Source organism: Brienomyrus brachyistius, chromosome 10 (genome assembly GCF_023856365.1).
Source record: "Brienomyrus brachyistius isolate T26 chromosome 10, BBRACH_0.4, whole genome shotgun sequence".
NCBI classification, from domain to species: domain Eukaryota; kingdom Metazoa; phylum Chordata; class Actinopteri; order Osteoglossiformes; family Mormyridae; genus Brienomyrus; species Brienomyrus brachyistius.
In genome coordinates, this window is record NC_064542.1 from 28783192 (window position 1) to 28804702 (window position 21511).

Below are 21511 nucleotides of genomic sequence, written 5' to 3' on the forward strand. Positions count from 1 at the left end.
TGCCAAGGATATGTTCAGTTTTTTACGTGTTTGTGTTTAATTTGCATGGTTTCTTATTAATCGTAGTAATACTAGGCCTGTAGACCGATTGATCACCTGCAATCAGAGACAACAGGAATAAGACCGGAAATAAAAAAGATTTTTATTAGAAAAATATCTCATGTGCAATGCTGAGAGACAAACAGTGTGTTTCTTGGTGGGATTGTGCTACAAGCCATTAGTAACATCAAGAGCCTCTGAGAGGCTTTAATGCCCGTGACAGACTTCTGAACCTAAAGCAGACTGCAGGTAAGAAGTACTGAGCATGAACGCGACATACAGCGACTCTCAAACACAATAAATAACCTTTAACGGCATAAAAATGTCCGTTAATTTCACATCTTATTCACCGCTCAGTTTTTACAGCTGTAACATCAGACTTTGGTCCAGAAAAGTTGTTTTTAAACAAAATGACAGACATCACTGTCATATCCAAGGGCATAGCTTTGGGTTGAGTGTTGGGGGGAGGGGTTGAGGTCTCCACCCATTTAAGGGAGTCCACGGGGTTGTATTGGTTGGTTTTGGTTACAACCCCCCCATCTCCCCATAATTTACACCCATGGTCATATCCGTTTCCTATTTCTGAAAAAACAAAGACAACAAAATAGACTGATATCTAATAACAGCAGATATAAAAATACAATATGTCCCAAAACTTTAAATAAAATACAAATCTAATAAGAATTGTATATCATACAGTTTTATATACCTTTAACGTGTGAGAAAATGGCACTTCAGTCACAGAATATGCAATTTGGTAATACTGCATTTATCAGACACAACTGGGTACATCTGGAAACTTCTGGGGGGGGGGGGGGGGGGTTAGAATCAAAGGCTCCGTCCTGCTTCCTCGTTCCCCTGTTTAGGTGCCACCCCCCAGCACCCCACCATGAACAGGTGAAGGGACCGATCGCAGTCACAGCTTCCAGATTACAAAACACTTTACGTGGCATTTAATGCACGAACCTGATTTAGACACACACAGCTTTTTTCGTAACAAGAACAATTAATAGAACATTTCTGCATCAAGGGCACCGATTGTCTGTGAGGCACAAAGAAACTAAACATTTCATTCAGCTCCTGGGTTTGGTGCAATTCTGGGGGAAAAATAACACGTCAGAATCAAGCACTTGCGAGAATGTATCCCAGCCCTGAGACAACTCAAAACTTTCTGTTTGGATTCATCAACACAGGAAGCAGCCTAACCCCCAACTGACCTCTCAGGGTGTGACCCTTTAGGTGTCCGTTCAGGTCCTGGTCAGACTTGCAGGACCGGGCGGGCTGTCCTGAGCTCCACCCATCATGAGGTCAGGGGTCAGAGGGACAGCAGAGGTGTGAGGGTGAGGTCAAGGGGTGGGCAGGGTTAACACTGGTAGTGGAAATGCTGGTGCACCTTGCCATCCGTGTGGGCGTGGGAGTGCGTGTGTGTGTGCGTGTGGGTGTGCATGTCAGTGTACACTCTGGAGTAGACCTTGGGGGCCCCCCCCGGTATGGCGGACCCCACACCCAACAGTCTCTGGTTTGGGTAGTCTGGGGTCCGCGCAGCCCATGGGGTCCTTGTCCCGGTGAACGGGGGGCAGGACCACGCGGCGGCAGGTTGCCGTGGTGACGGCGGGTGTGGCAGAGCCAGAGCACGATGGTGCCCACCATGAGGAGGGCGGCCGCAGGGATGCCGATGATGAGCGGCCAGGGCAGCCCGGAGCTCAGGTGTGGGGGGGTCACCGTATTCTCCACCTGGGGGTCTGAGCCGGGAGACAGGAGGTCTTCAGAAAGTAGGCAGATCCACACCTGCCAATAAACCTGCTCACTTAGCTAAGCTTATGATTATAGCTATCCATGAACAATTAGCTTCCAGATTTATCGGTAAAGACAACCTCTGTGTGTAACTTCAGAATGTGCAGGAGCCCACTGAGGTCCACCTTTCCCACACTTACCCGGCCGCACGGTTAAGTAGGCACTGCGGAAGCTGTAGCCCATCGTATTGGCGCCCAGGCAGATGTACATCCCAGCGTCCTCGTCACGTGCTTTGACGATGGCCAATTTGTTCAGGTAGGACCCATCGGGCCGAGACCACACCTCCCCCATGGGCAGAACCATGAAGTGCTGCCCCCCGACCTCCAGCGTGGAGTTGTGGCCCCCCTCCATGCCTGGGTCCACCCTCTTGAGCCACTGGATGACAGGCTTGACGTCGCTGTGCACTTTGCACTGGAAGGAGGCAGTACCCCCGTAGTCCACTGTAGTGTTGACCGGGTGGGTGCCTGTCAACATGGGCTTGGAATTGGTACGTTCTGGAGAAGGGGGGTGGGCAGCCAGTAAGAAAACTGTCCAATGATAGCAAAGCAATGACTGTGACCAGTAGCGGGAAATCACGGCAAACTCACCAATGACGTCCACTTTATACGTGGCGTTGATGTTCCCGGCCGCGTTGGAGACGTGGCAGGTGTACTTAGCGCTGTCTTGTGGTTGCAGGTTCTTCAACGTGAGGGTCCACTGCGGCCGGCGGCCCGGGCGGGGACCTGCTAGCCGGGTCTGGTCCTTCCACCACGTTATGACGGGCTCCGGATTTCCAGTGGCCGGGCACTTGAGTCGTACCGAGGAGCCCACCGGCTGCTCCAGGACTCGCCGGCGCATCTTGGCGGGTAGGCTGAAGCGCGGTTTCACTGCCGAGGGAGATGAGGAAGCGGCGCTTGGAGAGGGGCATCACTAACTGAGCTGGCAACCTTCGTGCAACATAACTGTGTCTCATGTTACACTTCCGGAGGGTTGTGTTCCTGTAACTAAGGGTTCGGGGTTTCTGGGATCCCACTCAAAAAGTCACTTTGCCCACAGCCTGCCAAAGCTACACCCCCACCCACTCAGTGTTTGTAAAGTTTGCTACACCCTCGACAGGCGAAGCATCATCTGTGCTAAAGAAACCAGTCAGCTCGGGCAAATTTCCTGCTAGAGACTTCCTGACGTCGATTTTCTTTCATTTCGTGGGATATGACCACTTCAGTGTTGCATGTAACTTTAACAACAGTTAGTAAGTTCAGTCAGAAGACGGTAGCTAACTAGCTGGTTAGCTGAACATGCTGCTTCAGCATCTTCTAAACAAGGAATGTGTCTATTTAATATTTATTGTTGTCACTATTTGTGGCCAACAGGGGATCCCATGCAAATGTGTGGTTTGAGTTGTGATAAGCACTGTCGCTGTTTGTCTGGGGGGGGGGGGGGCAGTCGGTCTGGGGGGCCTCACCCAGGGGCTGCTGCGTGGGGCCCGGCTGCGGGAGCTCGATGCTGGGCTCTAATGGGCTGGCCTGGGTGTCTGCGGAGTCGCCTGAAAGATAAAGCAAGAGGTTGAATGATATTGTGGCTGGGGGGGGGGGGGGGTAGAACACATAAAAGCAACACGGCCCCAGACACAGATCACACAGATGCCCCCAGCGGGAAGCCCAGCAGGGCCCCCGCCAAGTCCCGATGAGAGTTGGCCTCCCCACCAACCGAGGCGTCGAAACGCTCCTCGCAGGCGGCTAACATTAACCTGCCTGTATCAACCTCCTCCCCCCGGTCATCGTTTACATCCCTACGTAAGAAATGTTTGGTATGACAACAAATGAGTGAGGTTTTAAGATATCTTGCATAACGAGAAGGAAAACAACGGTTACATTTGTTATCTAGGCTTGGCGGCATCCTGAGTAGCTCTCCTGACAAGCTCCAGCACTGTTTTACGTGAAGGAGGCCAGGCTCCGTTGATTCCCCCTTTTCCCTCCCTCTGCTAACATGCAATCTGAAAAGAAACCAGTCAGAAAAGTCCTAAAGTTATTTGCTTATTTATCTTTTTTTTCCAACTACTTTTTGGACAGTTTAAGGGACAGCCAAACAGTGTGGTATGATGAGAGGCTTTTGGGAGCACAATTAACCCTTTAAATTTTGGGTCAAAGAACCCTGTTGTGGCCACTTTTATACAAAACTAAAAGGGTTAATTGTTTTTCCAAAAAGCCTCTCATCATACGAAAATGCATTTGTCCTGAAAACCTACTATTACACATTGGGATCTTTACAAGCTGTTCCGCAGGGGAGGCGATAAGTAGGTGTGTGTTTTAAAGGCCAGAGCAGTTTACTTGTGGTCCTTTGGGACCTGGCGGGGGGGGGCCCAGGATGGGGGGCACGCCAGCGGCGTGTGACGGCACAAAGCCCGGTGTGTCTTTACCTCCTGGGGTAAAGTTTTACGGCTGTGTGGGAACCGCAAGCAGCCAACGGTTGTATTATTTTTATAGGGCTGGCTAGGGGCCGGACAAACAGACCTGATATTGTTGCTCCTCTCGAGTTTCCGCGCTGTTTAAAACAAGGCCCATGTTGACATAACCCTGAGCAGGACGCCAATTAGGCGCCTGTAACGCGAAGGGCGCCGTGCTTGGGCTGCGGCGCTGCGTGTTGAACCCCCGCCCCCCGAGAAGCACCCCTCAGAGACGGGCTTGTGTGAGGCTTTTCCTGAATCAACAGCCCCTGTGTTCGGTGTCGGGAGAATCGGGCTCTGGTGTGCCCTTTAAAAAGGCTGGTCTGTTTAGGCACGACGCCTACCTCTGATCTGACCTCACTGCATGTAACTGGAGGTTAAAATATTCCAAGTGAAAAAGATTAAAAAGTCTGTTTTATCACAGTGACCGCGATCAGGCACAGAAATCCAAAATCCCACAATATGTCTGGGTTAGAAGAATCTTCGATCCCTGACACATGTTTTCCGTGTCTCTCCTTGACATGTAACGAAGTTTAGGCTTCCTCTGAAGTCCTGGCTCCTTGTCCAAGCCTCAGAGATGCTCCTCTGTGGGCAGTGCACCAAAACACCTTGCTTTGTGTCCTCGGTACCTCGGCTGACATCATACCGCCAAGGGCTGATGTCTGCCGCCATAATGACCATTTTACATTCCCCTGAAGCCCAAACAGCACGTGTGCTGAAGCTACCGTTTCTGCTGGCCGTCTGTGTCACGTGACAATCCGCGGCTGGCAGGGAGAGGCAGAGATTCGGAGAGTGGATGCGTGCACGAAGGCGGGTGCTTTCGCCACCCCTGCTGTGGCGGGCCCCTCCCTCCCTGTTTTTCCACTGTGAACCTGCTGGCATCAGGGAATCGGGGGCCATATACAGCTGGCGGGCTTCAGTGGGAGCCTTGTTATGGCGCTGATGTCATCTTAGCCTGCTGACCGGCACCATGACTGTGCAATAGGAGTCACGATCATGGTGTTTTTCTGCCACTAGGGGGCCCGTCGAATGTACGGCTCAACTTTAAAAACATGTAACCACCAGACTGTAAAAAAAAAACAGGAAACTCTGATGGCAAATCAGCAACACAGCAGTCTGTGTAGACCAGCCTACACTCATCCTCCTACACCTCCAGTACAGCCTGAGAGAGGAGCGTAAGAGGAGCTGTGTGGGTTTTATATGGCAATAGAAGGTTACACGCTCCGGCGAATATTCGACATGTCCGGCAGTTTGATGTGCGACACGGTGACAGACGCACTCAGGAGTGGCAGACGCGGTGCAGGTGCCCCGTGCTGCAGAGAGGTTCACGCCGACGAGCAGGAGAAAGTGTACAGCGCTTGGTTCGGCAGTGCAGAGGCCACGTGTGGCTTCCTGTTCCATCCGGTGATGCTAATTGTGACCCAGCATACTACAAAGTTGTGCAACCGCAACTCGTTTAATGAGCGAGTTCCGTTCCGACGACTAGGTCGTTAAGGGAAATGGTCGCTTGGTGAAAATCACGGTAGCCTAGGCGTGACCTGAACTTCAGTTCAGCCTTCCACGCTCAGCTTCTGTTACTCTGCATGAGGTGAATCATTTCCTGGCGTTTGTATGCACCATCCTTCCATAAGGCCTGATCCCTCGATGTACAGTAGGCCAGTCGCACAGGAGTACGACCTGAAGAGATGGAATCTATGGCCCTCCTGATAAGGGTATCCTTTCTGCTCTCACCGGTATATTTTGATCATAGAGTCGGGAACCAGATATATTTATGGAGGTCTCTTCTAAGGTTCTGTTTAGAAAATAAATTAATTCATATTTTGTTTTGATTATTTTGATGTGGGGGGTGGGGGGGGGGGCAACAGGGGTAGCCATGTATTTACTAGGGGAAGCTTTGGCCACCCCTTGGATCCGCCTGCCGGAAAGGTGCTATATGAAAGCGGCACGAAGCAGGAGGCTACGTAGCAGCTGTCTCTGTGGCCGGTCGATGCCGTGGAACGAGGAGGGTAACCCACGCCTGGAAAGGCACAGCGCTGGAAAGAGGCAGGGCCCCGAAGCGGCCGGCCTGCCGAGGGCTATTTTGGGCAGGGCACACGTCTCCTAAATGCCAGTGTCGCTTGGTGCCAGGCGAGACTGGGGGGCAAATTAGAGAGCTGTAGCACACAAGCAGTCTGGGAGATGCAGCGGGCCATGGGAGGTGGGGGGTAATTAGAAGGCTCTCCTATCTTTTATAAGACCATTAGTGGTTTTCTCTAACAGCCATGTGGCAAGCCAGGCGGAAATCGCCCAACCTTTTCTTCGTCTTCCTCCTCCTCCTCGCTTATTTACTTATTTAGCTCCTCTCATTCTTCGCTAGGAGGTGGACTGTTTGAGTTCCTGCCCTTTTAATTAAAAGTCATTGATGCATTTTTTGGGAGGGGGACCTCTCGCGGTGGGGGGGGGGGTCACAGGAGGGACAACCCGTCTCTGTCACAAAAAGGGCTCATGTTTGGGGGGTCCCCCCCTGGCTCCTGAAGGCCTGACGTTAATAGCAGCAGCGACGCTAAATGTAGTCCCGCCTACGTAAACAAGGTACACCAAAAATAAAGCTGGGTAATCTGGAGCCACCCTGTCCTGCAGCCACTCTGTCCTGCAGCGCCACCCTGTCCTGCAGCCACTATGTCCTGCAGCCACCCTGTCCTGCAGCCACTATGTCCTGCAGCCACTATGTCCTGCAGCCACCCTGTCCTGCAGCCACCCTGTCCTGCAGCGCCACCTTGCCGCCAGCCTCCCACGTAAACACACTGTCCCGGCACCATCACCAAGCCGCTCAGGTTCTTCGTGAGTATTTTCGGGTTCCCGAAGTTTGCCTGCTGCTTCGCTCGGCACGCGATGGCGAAGCCGTGCTGCGTTTGGGAATGGTTTCAATTTCATCAAAACATCCTTTCATCCCCTCTTGCCTTTTACCAGGTCTCGCAAGCATGAATTAATTTGTGCCCATATGTGCTTTCCGCTTTGAACTCGCCCTACAGTAACACAAAGGAGAGGCGGATATTGTGAGGGATCTGGGTCCGACGCTGAGCTCTGTGTCAATCTGTCTGTTATCAGAATTAGTCATGAAGTGACCTTCCTGCAGGGAGAGAAACCGATCGAGCTGCAGACGGCCTGGAGTGGGTTGTGTGCCGCCCAGGATCCTCATGGTCCGGAAGGCAAACAGCTAGAACGGCTCGAGGTGGGAGGGGCCCAGGAAAAAGCACCTCACTTCAGGAAAATCCAAATATTCCCCTTTCTCTCGGCTGAAGGAAAAGTAATCCTGCGAGCGGTTCACCCCAAACGTTTGGATAACACTGCTGAAAGCTGAGTCACTGCATTTCCAAGCGGGCAGCAGAGGGAGGCTGAGGGGGTATGACCACAGTGACCTATTCATCAATTTTATTGCTGAAACGCGGGACAAATACCCCCCCCCCCCCACCTCAACCAGCACATGTGTAGTACAGACCAGAATGGACGTTATGCTTAAACCTTCGTCTCACCCTGGGTTAAAATTGGCTCCCCCAAAGTAATTTTTTATAGTTAGCTTCAGGTGAGGGGGTGTTGGCTAGGATACAGGACAGGACGCATGCCCCCCCCACTAAAGACGAACAGAACACAGCACAGGTCCACCTCTGGACCAGCCGTTTGAACTCCGGGGTGGTGTCCTGTGGAGAATCACAGTAGCTACTTCTGGTTTATACTGCTGGGCTGAAGCCAGAGGCTCTAGCTACTGCCCCCTGCATCCCGCGAGCCAGCCAGACTGCTGTGTCACCACCTCCCTCAGGCTCCTGCTGGAGGAGCTGAAGACCTTGCTCCATTGAGGGGCAAGACTCCCAAGACCTCCAGGCACTCAAAAAGAGAGTCGCACCCTAAAATAAGGCACATAGCCTGACCTGACTCAGTTTGGTACTGCTTCATTCGCAGGTCACCTTGTAGCAGTTTGCCAAGTAAGTGTGTCGCGAGGCAATCTTGGAGCGTTGAACTCCTTTGTGTGGATGTAGGGTTACCCAGCCAGTAGAGAAGTCCACGGTGGTCACCTCTAAGCTTGTGCTGCTCTCCTTCGGTAAATGCGCGTCTGCCGACTAGCTGAAAATCATCTGGCTTTCGAAGACGCACTGTTTGTCATTTTGCCCACCTCTTCCTAATCTGTTGTGAAGCGATTAATTAGTCAGTGACTAATGAAGTCACGCGTGACAGAGGGACAAGCGGGACTCTGAACACGGACAGACGGGCTGCGCTGCGTATCCTTTGTTCCTTGTTTCAGCAGGGGCTGGCAGCTCCGCTAAGACGTTAGACCTGCCCAAGCTTGCCCCCTAAGAAGCTGTGACCTGAGAACAGCCGACACTGACGAATCTCCCTGAAGTCACCCGAGTGTCTCCCCCCCCCGGTGCATTTCCCTGCAGTTAACGGCAGAACATTTACATGATGTTCCAAGCTAACGCCGAGGGTTCAAGAAGACCTGAGAGAGAGCAGGGCAGGAGAAACCGCCTCTCGTTTCACTGAATGACCAGCTCTTAGCACGGCTGTTTGGTTTGTATAAAAGCTAATGTTCAGAAATGAATCTACTTAAAATAAATAGAAACTTGAAAATAAGTCTGTTCGAAACGGCTGCATTCTTTCCTAGCTAAATGGTTGTGCGCTGCTAATATAATCATTTCCTTGTGACGTAGCTGTGGGGGATGTGTTTCAAAAATAAACACAAAGAGCAGAGGGAAGGAAAGCCTGGACAACCAGCCTTTGGACCACCCCTCTGGACAAGGCTATTGATTCTCCACACCCTTCTTCTGCACTATCGCAAGCATTGGGTTCCCCAAACCATTCTTCTATACTCAAGCAGGCTTTGGGTTCTCCAAACCCTTCTTTTGTACTCGAGTAGGCATTGGGTTCCCAAATCATTCTTTAGTCCTAAAGTCAGTTTTGGTTTCTCTACATCCTTGTTCCATATTTGAGCAGCCATGCGCTTCCCCAAATCACTCTTCTGTACTAGGGCAGGCCTTGGGTTCCCCACACACTTCTTCCACACTCTGACAGGCATGGCATAGACCTTTCACACAGCGTCGTCACCAGCGGGAAGAACAGCGCTGCTCGGCCACATCAAGCAGATGCTTCGCTGCTTAACCCGCATTTTCAGGCACGCTTAACACATTCATCAACTTCGAGGTTCCCAATATGTCTGGAGGGAGCGGAGGGGAAATGCAGAAAAGCATGGTGTTGGGTTACATGTGCGGTAAACAAGTGCTGCTCCTCCACGGTACACATATGTGTGACAGACACTCAGGTGAAAAAGGCCCTTTGTTCTCTGCACTCAACGTGAAATCCGAGCAACAAACTCTACCTCTTTTATATGGCAAACTAGCCGTAAATTCTCATTTACACAATGCACACTTGTACATACTTATTTTGTGTCCTGTAAATGAAACCATATTCGCTGAATAGTGTTAGGCTGCCAACTCTGCCTGTCAAGTCAAACATGATCCAGCAGAATGCAACCCCGGAGGCTGAGCCCTCGCCCGCTCTGCAGACTTTCTGATGGCAGCAGGAGGCACTTGCGACGCAGCATAACGCACCTTCGGGAGAGCGGAGCGCACTCACCGACTATGACCAGGGTGTAGTTGAGCGCCAGGCTTCCGAAGCCGTTGGTGGCGCGGCACACGTACATGCCCGCGTCGGCGGCCTCTGTCTGGCTGATCTTCAGGCTCCGTCTCAGGATGCGGTAGCGGCCCCCAGCCCCGGTTCACATTGCGACCATCCTTCACCCAGAGTACCAGGGGTGGGGGGTCTCCATCCACAGGGCAGGGCAGGCGCACGGTGTGTCCCAACCGGACGACATGCTTCTCTTCCACCGGACGGCTGATCCGAGGCGGGCCTGGAATACAGCGAACAAAAAAGCCCTTTACTCTGCCGAATGACAGGCGCTGCAATGACACAGTAACAGTTGCGTAAAAATACATAACGTGACATAAATTTCTTACACCAAAATCACATCGTGATATTTGGACATTTTCAAATACCAATTCCCAATACACTGTCCTAGTTTATTATACAAAATACTTTATTTCATGTTGCAGTATCTTGTATCTTTCAACTATCTTGTTGAATCTATGTTGTACCTTTTGTTGTTCTTTCAACTAGATTGCAATTAAAGTTTGGTTCTCTTCATTTGTTCACACGCCCATCATTACTACTTTTATTTACCTATTTTATTGTTGTTTTCTAAGCATGTAAGTTTTTTTCAAGACGCCGGTTGTATTGTCTTTCAGAGGCAGGTTTTTTGCATAATCAGTTAACAAAGAACGTGTTTGCAAGTCCACCCTCTAAGTAATGAAGTACCCACAAAGTACCCCAGCTGGTTTGATACTTTAGGTACTGGAACTTGACCGGAAGACAATGGGAAAGAGAGAGTACTGAAAGTACTATACCAAAAGTACAGGGGACCTCCTGCAGGGGGGGGGTCACTGGAGGGACAACCTGTCTCTGTCACAAAAAGGGTTCATGTTTAGCAGGGGAAGTGTCCTTAGTGTCAAGTATTTACTGACGCAGTGAGAGTTATCAACAGGTCGCCCATAGCTCCGGGATAGGCTCCGGACCCCCTGCGACCCAGTAGGATAAGCGGATTGGAAAATGGATGGATGGATGGACAGTAACAGGTCCTTATTTCAGCATCGACATAGTGATAGTAACAGGTCTTTACTTATGCACTGACATATTGATAGTAACAGGCTTTAATTAAGCACTGATATAATGACAGTTTGTAACAGGTCCTTATTTCAGCACTGATATAGTCATAATAACAGGTCTTTACTTAAGCACCGGCATAGTGATAATTAATAAGAAGTCTTTACTTAAGCAGTAATGCATAATTTGATGCCGGGTAATTAGATGGCTACTTAATTGGTCGCCCATCTTGTTGATTTACGCCTAGGATGACGTGGGTCTGCAGTGACCAGTCATTCAACACATGAATCCCTCCTTTCAGAAATGACTAATGATGCTGTCCTGTTCATTCTGCCTGATGTTCCTCAAACATCTCATTCACTGCACAGAAAAGCAAACAAACAGGGTATAGCACACAGGCACCTCACACACCCTAAACTGCAACTAGCGAGGCGTCTTTATAAGCCTCTCGGGCTCGCCGCTTTCCTCTAGCCCTGCCCCTCTCTCGCACCCCGACTCCAGGTTCCTCGGCTAAAACAACAAACCGCTTGGCTACCGGGGTTCCCTGCTGTCCGTTTGAGGCCGAAATGCCTCAGGATTGCCATTCTCTCCACAGCACTACCCGAGGTCACGCTTCTAGCACTGCTTTTACGCCTTGAGGTAAGACAAAATTTCTTTACCAAAAATTTTTTATTGCTCCTTAAGCTTTGTATTTGTTTTAGTATTTGTTGCTGTATTTGTATTTGATTTTGTATTTGTTTTTGTATTTGTATAAAAGCCTTTTTACCCTTGGAGTCCAGTGGAGGACAGTGGCTCCTTCTTCAGTCCCCCCTAATCCACCGTGGGTGTGTGTGTATGTGTTGGACAGCCCCCCCCCCCCCCCTCCTGTTTCTTCACTGGACGAGAGCTGCCAAAATTATGGAAATTGAAAAATGAAACTTTGCAAATTGACTTTCTTTCTCCCTCCCCTTCCTCTCCCGCCTCTCAGCCAGATTGAAGTGTTTTCACCTGGAACTGCTGGTTGCCATCCAGGAAAATGCCAGAAACTCAGAAAGGGAAAAAAAAAAATAACTGGAGTTGTTTTTAGTGCTGGAATTAAATTACAGCACATTCCTGAGCATTGGACCGAAAGGATTTCTCTTTTATTTCCCTGAAAATATTCTCAGTGCTGTAGCAACAGGACACATTTCTGGGACTGAGGAGTCACCGATGTCAGGAGGTGTTTGGATCCACACCCATGTTTGGGTGTTACAAGGGACCTTCCAGGACCTTCTACAACAGCGGCACCTCACTGGCCAATCAGAGGCTGTAATAAAGTACATTCATAAAATAGGATCTGGGAATATGAGCAGTAAAGATACCATGCAGCTTAAATAATTGTCTGCCGTTAACTGCCAGGTCCAGAAGTGGATTGTGGGGTGTTACAGTGAGATAGCGCCGTCTGAGGGAATCCCACATCTGCGTGCGGGGTGCGCGGGATGCACTTCTACCTTTGTGGTCTAAAATTGTGGCAGCGACTGAGGTTATTTATGAGCAGACTTAGATACCGATGCAGAGATTCATCAACTGATATGTTTTTATGGCGGTAAATGCCAACCCCCCCCGATTTGCTTGTGGCACAGAAAATGGCCAATCAACACAAGCCATCCAAGCGTGGTCTTATTGGAGTAACCTAGATCACCCCCCCCCCACACACACAGATGAGCCAGCGAGTGGGCAAACATGCGACCTGCCGGGTCCTCTATGCCCGTAGGGTGAGATGAGGGGGGGGGCGGAGGGGCCGTCTGCCTAACTTACAGCCCCGCCACGGAGCGTGTGAACATGGCAAGTGGGCAGCGGGACACCCCATGGCAGATGACAGGCGGGGTGGGGAGTAGGACGGGAAAGCCCCCCCTTGGCTGCTCCCACGGCCCCCAAAACCTGTTGGCAGATGGAGGTGCTGTGGTTGACTGGGTGGAGGAGGGGGGGGGCGTGAAGGCACTTGAGAGGACAATCGAACTCTATGTTGCCGTATGCCTACCCCCCCCCCCCCCCATGGGAGACGCCGTTGCACTGGAAAGCTGCCAACTCCTGACTTCTCTGCAGAGGTGACCCGCATTCCTCCTCCACCTCCGCCCACCCTCGCACCCGTGAGTCCATCTCCCCTTGCACGCGGTTTCATATCAGAGAATACACAGCCTCACCCCACCCCTCACTGTATGGAATAAAATAAAGAGAAACCCCCCCCCCCCCCAACACAGGTCACACAAGCTTGTCCTTGTTTTCTGAACTTACACACCCAGTGGGAGTCTCTCTCTTTAGAACCAGCAGAGCGAGGAGAGTGTGGGCTGTAGAGTGCACACACACATACGCTCCCCACCCCCACTCTGGGCCTTTCATCTGAGGACCCCCACCCTCTGTGCTTGATTGAGACCCCTGCACGAGGACCCTGTCCCATCAGAACACGTCCCCAACTGGTCAGTGGGTCTGTCATGTGTGTTATGAAAATGACTGTTGAACCTTGCGCAATGTCTTGCACGGTTCTGCTCGCTCGGTTCCTTCCATACCACTCAGAACCGCCCACTTCCTGCCTTCCATCCCACTTGGACACAACCAATTCTTACCTTCCATCCTGCTTGAATTACCCACTTCCTTCCTTCCATCCTGCTCAGAACCACCCATGTCTCACCTTCTGTCCTGATCAGACCTGCCCACTTCCCACCTTCCATCACGCTCTCACCCACCCACTTCCCACCTTCTGTCCTGCTTAGACCCGCCCACTTCCCACCTTCCGTCCTGCTCAGACTCACCCACTTCCCACCTTTTGAAATGCTCAGACCCGCCCACTTCCCACCTTTCATCCTGCTCAGACCGGCCCACTTCCCACCTTCCATCCTGTTCAGACCCACCCACTTCCCACCTTCCATCCTGCTCAGACCCACCCACTTCCTGCCTTTTGTCCGGCCCATTCCTCCCCTTATAGTCCCTCCCTGCTTCCTCTCACTACCTGGCAGCCTCCTGTTTACATTTCCTGATAGCGACAGTAGACACAACATGGTATCTCTGCAGAGGTGCCAGGCTGCCCGTCCTCTGCTGATCCCTGGGCAGAGATAGCTGGGGAGGATGGGCAAGGCACCGGCTCCGATGTTATCGCTGATCCTACTGGATGACCTCCGGGTGACCCCTGACACTGTCCCATCATGCATCAGAGGGCACATCATAGGGAACCTGAAATCCTTGGATGCTAAACTTCCCCTAGCTATAATTAATTGGAGCAGGTCACATGTTCGTGCACGGAACCGGCCCCTCCCAATCCACATCAAAAATGAACCAGGAAACCAGTTGAACAGCCAGAAAGGTGTAGGAGGCGGAGCCATGATCACACTGGATGCAGTGTCATGCCCTCGATCCACTGCCCTTTACATCAGAGAAGAAAGGGGCACAATGCCAGGGCAGCCCCCCCACTGTTCTCCGTGCCGAGGTCTCCACCCACCCATCTTCTGTGCTCCTCATTGCCTCTTGATTCCCCGATTCATTAGCCTCGATGGCGCTGTTAATTGGAGGATCCACCCCAAAGAGTGTTCACTTCTCACTAGTGTCAGATCCAAACGGCTGCATGGACCTGATGCCGACCTGCGGGCCCCTGAGCGCTGAGACAGCTGTGGGTCCCGGTGAGTCATGCCATCTGACGATCAGGTTCGGCTTCATCGAAACCCTTTAAAACCGAGAATATGGGGCCTTCCGTGGGCTAAAGGGTGTATGAGGTGGGGGTCATTTTAAAGGGCCAGTAATCCACACCCCCAGTGGTGTTGTGCGAGGAGGCTATTCGGAGTGTGTACCTCTGCTGTGTGTGCCGAGGTATTTGGCCCCGGTGCTGTTCATGGGAGAGTGCAGGACAATGGGAGAGAAAGGCGACTGCCCCCCCCCCCCCTCCGCCCCCACAGATACAGACCCACCTGAGCAAACAGGTACGACACATCCGTGACCCCGCGGAGCCCAGGTCACACCCCACTGCACTAGCCGTGTTTGTGCAGAGGAATTCCAGTGGGGGCCCTTTCAAATTACAAAGGCGTCACTGGGGCAGCCTGGCACCGTCAACGGCAACGGATAAGGAAACAACGGCGGATAGGGAAATATGTTCAGCGAGATGAAAGCAGGGAGAACAGGGTTGGGTTTCATTCATGCAGGACCAGACTGATGCTCACTGGCATTCCTTTGCAGTATCATCGACGCCTCGCCCAGCAGCCACACACGCGTGCACATGCATGCACGCATACGCACACGTACGCACACGCACACACGAGGCACACCCTTCTCCGGTGACCGCCTCAACACTGGACCCATGAACACCACCTTCCTACCACCCAGAACCTGCTGCTCCTGTAAGCTCCTGTACGCTGGCTTCTGGGGAGAATTCAGGCGTTCACGTTTAAACTGACGGTTTTCCCATGAATTCTCAAAGTTGCTTCTTCTGCTCAAAGATATCTATGTTGACCAATTGGTGTATCTAAACTGCCCATAATATGTGTGTGTGTCCCGTGCATGTCTATGTCCTGTGAAAGAGTCATACCCCAGCCTCATGGCCTCTGCCGCCTGGGATAGGCTCCAGACTTCTCCCTTCCTAGCGGTCAGAAGATGAATGGATGTTTAAACGTCTTTCCCATCCAACAGCCATTTTCCTCATAAAACACATCCTCCCAGCAGTTACATTTCAGAACACATATGCAGTCACATCCCCCAAGCACAGCACAGGAACAAAACTGTATTAAATAACTGGAATATCCGAGCAGCGCCAGACAGACTAAACACGATACACATCACGCCTGGGTAGCTTCTCTGTGAGCTTCCAAAGATCTCTGGCATCGACACTTCCTATCTGCCCTGATGAACATCGCTGTCCTCCCCAGGCAGAGCTGGATCGTGATCTGGCCTCCATCTCCAGTGAGGAGCAGCTACTCCGGAAAGACCCAGGTGATGTGAGGTGAAGGATGGCACCAAATCTCAGGCATCCCAGGGCAGCTAGAGATGTCGTGGAGGGATGCCGTAGGTTGTGATGCTGGAAATTTTGGCCAACGCCGATATTTTGTCTAATGTTACCGATAACCAACAACAACAACAACAAATTAATTTTTATATAGCGCATTATCACAACATTATATTGTCTCAAAGCGCTTTACAGTATCCTCACCCAAAGCCCCCAGTGAGTAAGCCATAGGCGACAGTGGCAAGGAAAAACTCCCTAGAAGGAAGAAACCTTGAGAGGGACCAGACTCAAAGGGGGAGCCCATCCTCCAGGGGCCGGCAGGGAGAGTCAAATAGAGAGATGGTTAAGTGCCAGAGATGGGCCAAGTCACATCGTCCCCAATAATCAGCCAACCTCAGAGCCACACAACTCTGTAGTGAAACTGATGTTGGTGATATTACTTCTTACGAGCTTTACGTGAATGTGCAGTGAGATTTCAGTCAGTAGCAAGGTACTAAGTGGCGAATGAGTCAACGAAATCAATGCTCTGTTATTTTAGTAGTTGTGTTTTTCGCTGTGGTGCTTCTAAGTTTCATCTATAATATCAGCCAAGACTGACGCATCGGACCGATGCCGATGTCTTGATTTTTAAAGAACGTCAGGTAATACCGATACGTTATCCGATATATGGTACGCCCATAGCCATTAACTTGGTTTGCTATCGGCTTTGACCCAGTTGCAAACCCTGCAGTCAAACAATCCTTAAAAGTGGAACCACAATCCCTGCTCAGTGGCACCACCTGGACCCCCAGTGGAATCCACCAATTCACCCCCATCATCGCTGGGTGCTGCTCTGAGATGCCCCCCTCCAGTAAATGAATAAAGATAACGCCTCCAGTACCCCTCCCTCCATTATCTGCCTAATGAAGTAGGGAGCTGAACACCTGCTGAGCGGATATGAGGTGTGTGGGGGGGTGCTGTTTCTAGGGGTAATGATTTACCAGGCTGTTGATTCAGCCATAGGTCCCGACCACCCAGCCGAGTCGGCCCAATCGCATGTGTGGGGCCTCCGACCACCCAGAACAACAGATTAGTGTCAAGGAAACCGCTTCCTCCCCCAGGCCCTCCCTGCTCACACTACACTAAGCAAGAATACAGATTGTTATCGTAAACCATTTAACTCTTCAAAACGGCTGACGCTTCCTTCTGATGGCTGCGCCCAAACCCGTTGTAGATGGACAGTATGACTGTGGTCCTGAGCACCAGGACGATATGAGAGAACACTTCCTGTCGGGCTGAGGGTGGGAATGTGGAATCATCCAACCGTGTGGCAGGGGGCGGGGCATCACCTCAGCTGGCCCGCGTGGGGGGCGCTTGGGATTGGGGTGCCTATTGGCCCGGCATTCGCAGCAAGAACCTGCAACCACAGCATGGCTGTCCTGCAGTGTCCGAATAAAGAGCATGGTGCATGAGTATCCTTAAAAGAATCAGGAGAAGGTCCCCAAATGATCATGTGGGTGGGGCCCAGTCATGGCGCCCCGAACCCTGGTGGTCGATCCAGCATACATCTGTGGCTGCGTCCCTCCGCCTCACACGCCTCCACTCCTGCCCTCATGTCATATGATTCCAATCACAGTTCCACCCACATAACAGGGTTCATTTCTAGGCCCGTCTGGGTCTCTTTTGCAGAACCAAAGGCACTGATCCCCATACTTGGCACACACCCATGACGGGCCAAGACAACAGTGGTTCAAAGGTCCTGATGACATTTACTCCTTGAATGAATTACCAGGGTCGAACTCCACGATAAACCTCACGGTTTCTGTATAACAACAAATTATAGTTAAACTGGATCACATGATACAGATAGAACAACTTCCTATCAGGGCCCCTTCACAAGAATCATATACACACACTGACATACTGGAGGCAAAGGCCACTGAATCCGTATGATATAAGAGCAAAAGTGTTCAAATGATTTCTCTCTCACAGGGACTTTGAATTTAAAAGAAAATTGTGCTTTTATTTTCCTTTTACACAACTACAGGCACATTGGAATTCTTTAGTTTTCACATATCCCATCATGCTCTCCTTTAACGTCAGCCATTATTACGCCACCCCTATAGCATATTTTGGGTGTTAAGGGTCTTGCTTGAGGGCCCACCAGAAATATGACTATTCTGTCAAGGGTGGGATTTAAACCAGCAACCTTCTGATCACAGGCACAGAGGCCTACCCCACTCAGTCACACACCAGCCTCTCTCGTGTTTAGATGGCCCCACAGAACCCAGCCAAGAGGTGAGCGGGACCCATGACTGTCTCCGAGGGACAGGAAGTTGGATGGCTTGGCAGGACAAAGGCACAGCCCCCCACTGACTATGTGGCTGATTTACTCCGCCGGTAGTCGGTGTCATGAGACCCGCTATGATTTATGCTCCCACCGCTTTTGAACTTGGCAGGAGAGACACTCGGCCAGCGCTGGGCTCCTGGATAAAAGGGAAGATGTGCCCTTGGTGCTCAATGCTGACCGTGCAGAATTGAAAAGCCACTAAGAAACGCTGGTCATGGGCTGTCAGCAGACAAGGCCCTCTGTTCCCTACCTAGGGCACACGTGTAGCTCATTACACTTCTCAATCCTTTAAAGGGCTCCTTCTCTCAGGCTGGACAGGTCTGGGTACTTGTGCAGCGTCTAGGGGCAGAATTAAGGGAGTCGGTGTGTATTGCAGGCTGGTTCACTTTATTGTGAACCCCCCACACCCTTAATAATACTCGGAATACTGAACCCATGAATTCTCTGTCACGCTGCTGAAGTTAAGGTGTGCTGCATGCATTTCGGCTGCTTTTCGTTTTAATTCCGTGTAAAGCCGAAGAAGCACGATCCACCTGCGTATCGGGGAACGAAAAACGGCGCCTGTGTTCAAAAGTCCCGGGATTTTAACACTTAAGCCCTAATAACACAAGCTATTAAAACACGGTTCACACTCAACTGGTCAAAATAAAACTGTCAGGCAAAAAAGAACTGTTTTATGTATTTAGCACATGACCGCAAATATTAAAAAGACTGCGCTTTGAGTATGAGGTAAAACATTTCCCGTAAGTCAAAAGCATAAGCCAACGCTTCCAGCTGGCGGCTCACTTCCACCCCAATAAAAGGCTGTCTAGTTTACATTTTGATTTTTTCTTACTAATTTAAGGCATTATTATGATCATTCAGTAATATTCCAAGGTATGAGATACTACAAATAGGATGCTATTCCATATTTCATAATTTAGTGTTATTATAAAACGGCTATGCATGCTATTTTAATACACTTATTTCGCTATTAATCTGCAGTATTAGTTCAAACTACACAGTACACCTCTCTCTCTCTTTTTTGTGTTATGTATATGAAAGGTCTGTAAAATTAATATGGATAAATGCAACCCTAAACACATAAAGTCACCAAGGGCACCAGTTCAAGTGAAATCGGTTGAAACACAGGAATTATATTTTTGCACGCTGGTCTACATGCAGCGCAGTCTGGGAAAATACGAGTCTATTCCGAAAATAAAAAAAACTTTCCTGCAAATCAAATGAAAGGTAGTAAAGCGGTGCGCTGAAACAGCAGCCAGCTGGGACGGGAGAGACAAGCGGGCTATTGTGCAGTCAAACCCTGCAGCCAGCGCCAGACAGGTCCGGCTTGGTAATGCTCGCTACGGTTCGGTCCCGCTCGGTACAGTTCGGTCCCGCTCAGTCTGGCCAAGGGGACCCGCAGTAGTGAGTTGAGTCGCAAGCTTACCGGTGTTACACTTACCTTTGGCCTCGCTGGACAGAACCAGAACCAGAAGCGATAGGTAAACCCATAGGTAAAGCGCTAAACCTTCCATCGGATTGAAATACCCTTATTCCGGAGCGACTTGCTTTCTGCAATTAAAAAAAAACAAACACCAAGCATTAATGTGGAAGGATGAAAATAACATTGCGTTTAACATTCATCAAGAGATCTGATAAATTACATACAATAATTATCCTGCGGGCACCGCTGTATAGAAACAAACCTAGAGTTCATACTCACATGCAGGCGACCTGCGACGCGTATCCCAGCAGCTTTTAGTCACACTGTACACATATACCGCTAATGATGACGAAGATGCTGTCGGGAGCGCACCGTACATTCAAGCAAATATTAAAGTAATTTCTTACAGGATACGATTCCGAGTTCGTCTCTGTGCATATCACAGCACTAAAGCTGCTTTAAATGGTCTTGATCATTCAGTACAGCCGGTGTTTCCCAGGTCGCCGCGGGTAAATATGCGAATCGCCCGCTCCTGCCGTGATGAACCACCTAACAGCCCCGGTGACATACGGGACAACCTCGCCGTCTCTGCTCCCTGGCCGGAATAACCCCACTAGCATCCCTTTCAGGATACATAGTAACTCCGCCGAGCTGCACACTTGCGGGTCCCCATTAACCAATCACGGGCCACCTGCAGACTGACGTGATGTGAGCGCCCCCTCTCGGCGAACTTACCAGCGCCGAGGCGATATGTCACACACGTTTGTCTTGGTATTGCCTCCGATTTTCCGCGGATCGATAGTTTCTAGCTTTCTAAATATGATTAAAACATTCTGAGTTTTGGTTAATTGGGTTGGCGTGTAGGAAGTTCGTCATTGCCATCATTGCAATACTATTCAAATTAAGACCTGTGCGGTGTATTATGAATCAAGTTTCTCATATACAGTTAACGTGATGGAGCTGGGTTAACCGATTGCCACAATCAGCGTTAAATGGTACGTAGCAGGTGGTTATCAACTGCGCAAATCAACTGAGTTCATCTGTGCGCATCCACATAAAGCGGACAATATTGATACTGTAAACCAGGAGCCACCCTGATCGATAGGCAATACCCCCCAGTGAAAGGGGACCAATGCTAATTACTGGAGTCTGGATAAAAAACATGGTGGTAGTTGGTACTGAAAAAGAAAATCAGTGGTATTTAGACACAGCTCACATGGAACGTTTTTTTCTTGGCGAAAGGATAGTTTGTATATACATTTTTGGTGAAAGGATGACACTGGGGCCTGGTTGTCCCAAGGCCTGCACTGATATACACCATTTAAGTGAGCCAAAAAGCCTGAAGCCTTAAGAAACCAACTCACTGAGCTGACATGATAAGTTGGTATCTCGCCCTAACTAACAGCTTAGATACGATCGAGCATTGAAAAATGCCTTGTCATTCGGTACTAAACTCCAACACCTAAAGAGTACACGTCATCAGCGTGAACAGCACACATGGTAAAAACACCTAAAAAACTTGAATTCGCTCAGTATAATGCACGTTGTCATGACCCGTTTGCCTGGCTTAGTGATTAGTTTCTGAGAATGACACTTATGTATTGGGCCGGATCAATCATTTATAAATATTTTGTAGGTTTACAGCCCGTTAACCCTCAGATGGTTCGTTAGCCTGGTTTTACTGGAAAGACTGAGTAGGGACACTGGATTGTATCCAATGGTTCTACTTAAAAGGAACAGTATGTGAATAAAATGATTTTAGTCCCAGTTATGTTGAACCCAGACATCACTGGATTTTAAGTTTACACTTTTTGATCGTAGTTATGGTTCTACATGATACATGCAATTTTGCACTTGCATACATACAGTGCT

The 21511-nt window shown here is 50.2% G+C and overlaps 1 protein-coding gene across 1 annotated transcript; it reads right to left on the bottom strand.

Annotated features, from left to right (window-relative positions):
- Nucleotides 1–125: 125 nt before the first annotated feature.
- Nucleotides 126–20270, bottom strand: fgfrl1b (fibroblast growth factor receptor like 1b). The gene is given in 9 exon segments (XM_049028946.1): nt 126–1573; nt 1576–1781; nt 1974–2327; nt 2421–2699; nt 3275–3355; nt 9860–9989; nt 9991–10133; nt 19658–19767; nt 19919–20270. Coding segments are annotated over 8 exon segments (1437 nt in total). The 5' UTR covers nt 19731–19767; nt 19919–20270; the 3' UTR covers nt 126–1402.
- Nucleotides 20271–21511: the final 1241 nt, after the last annotated feature.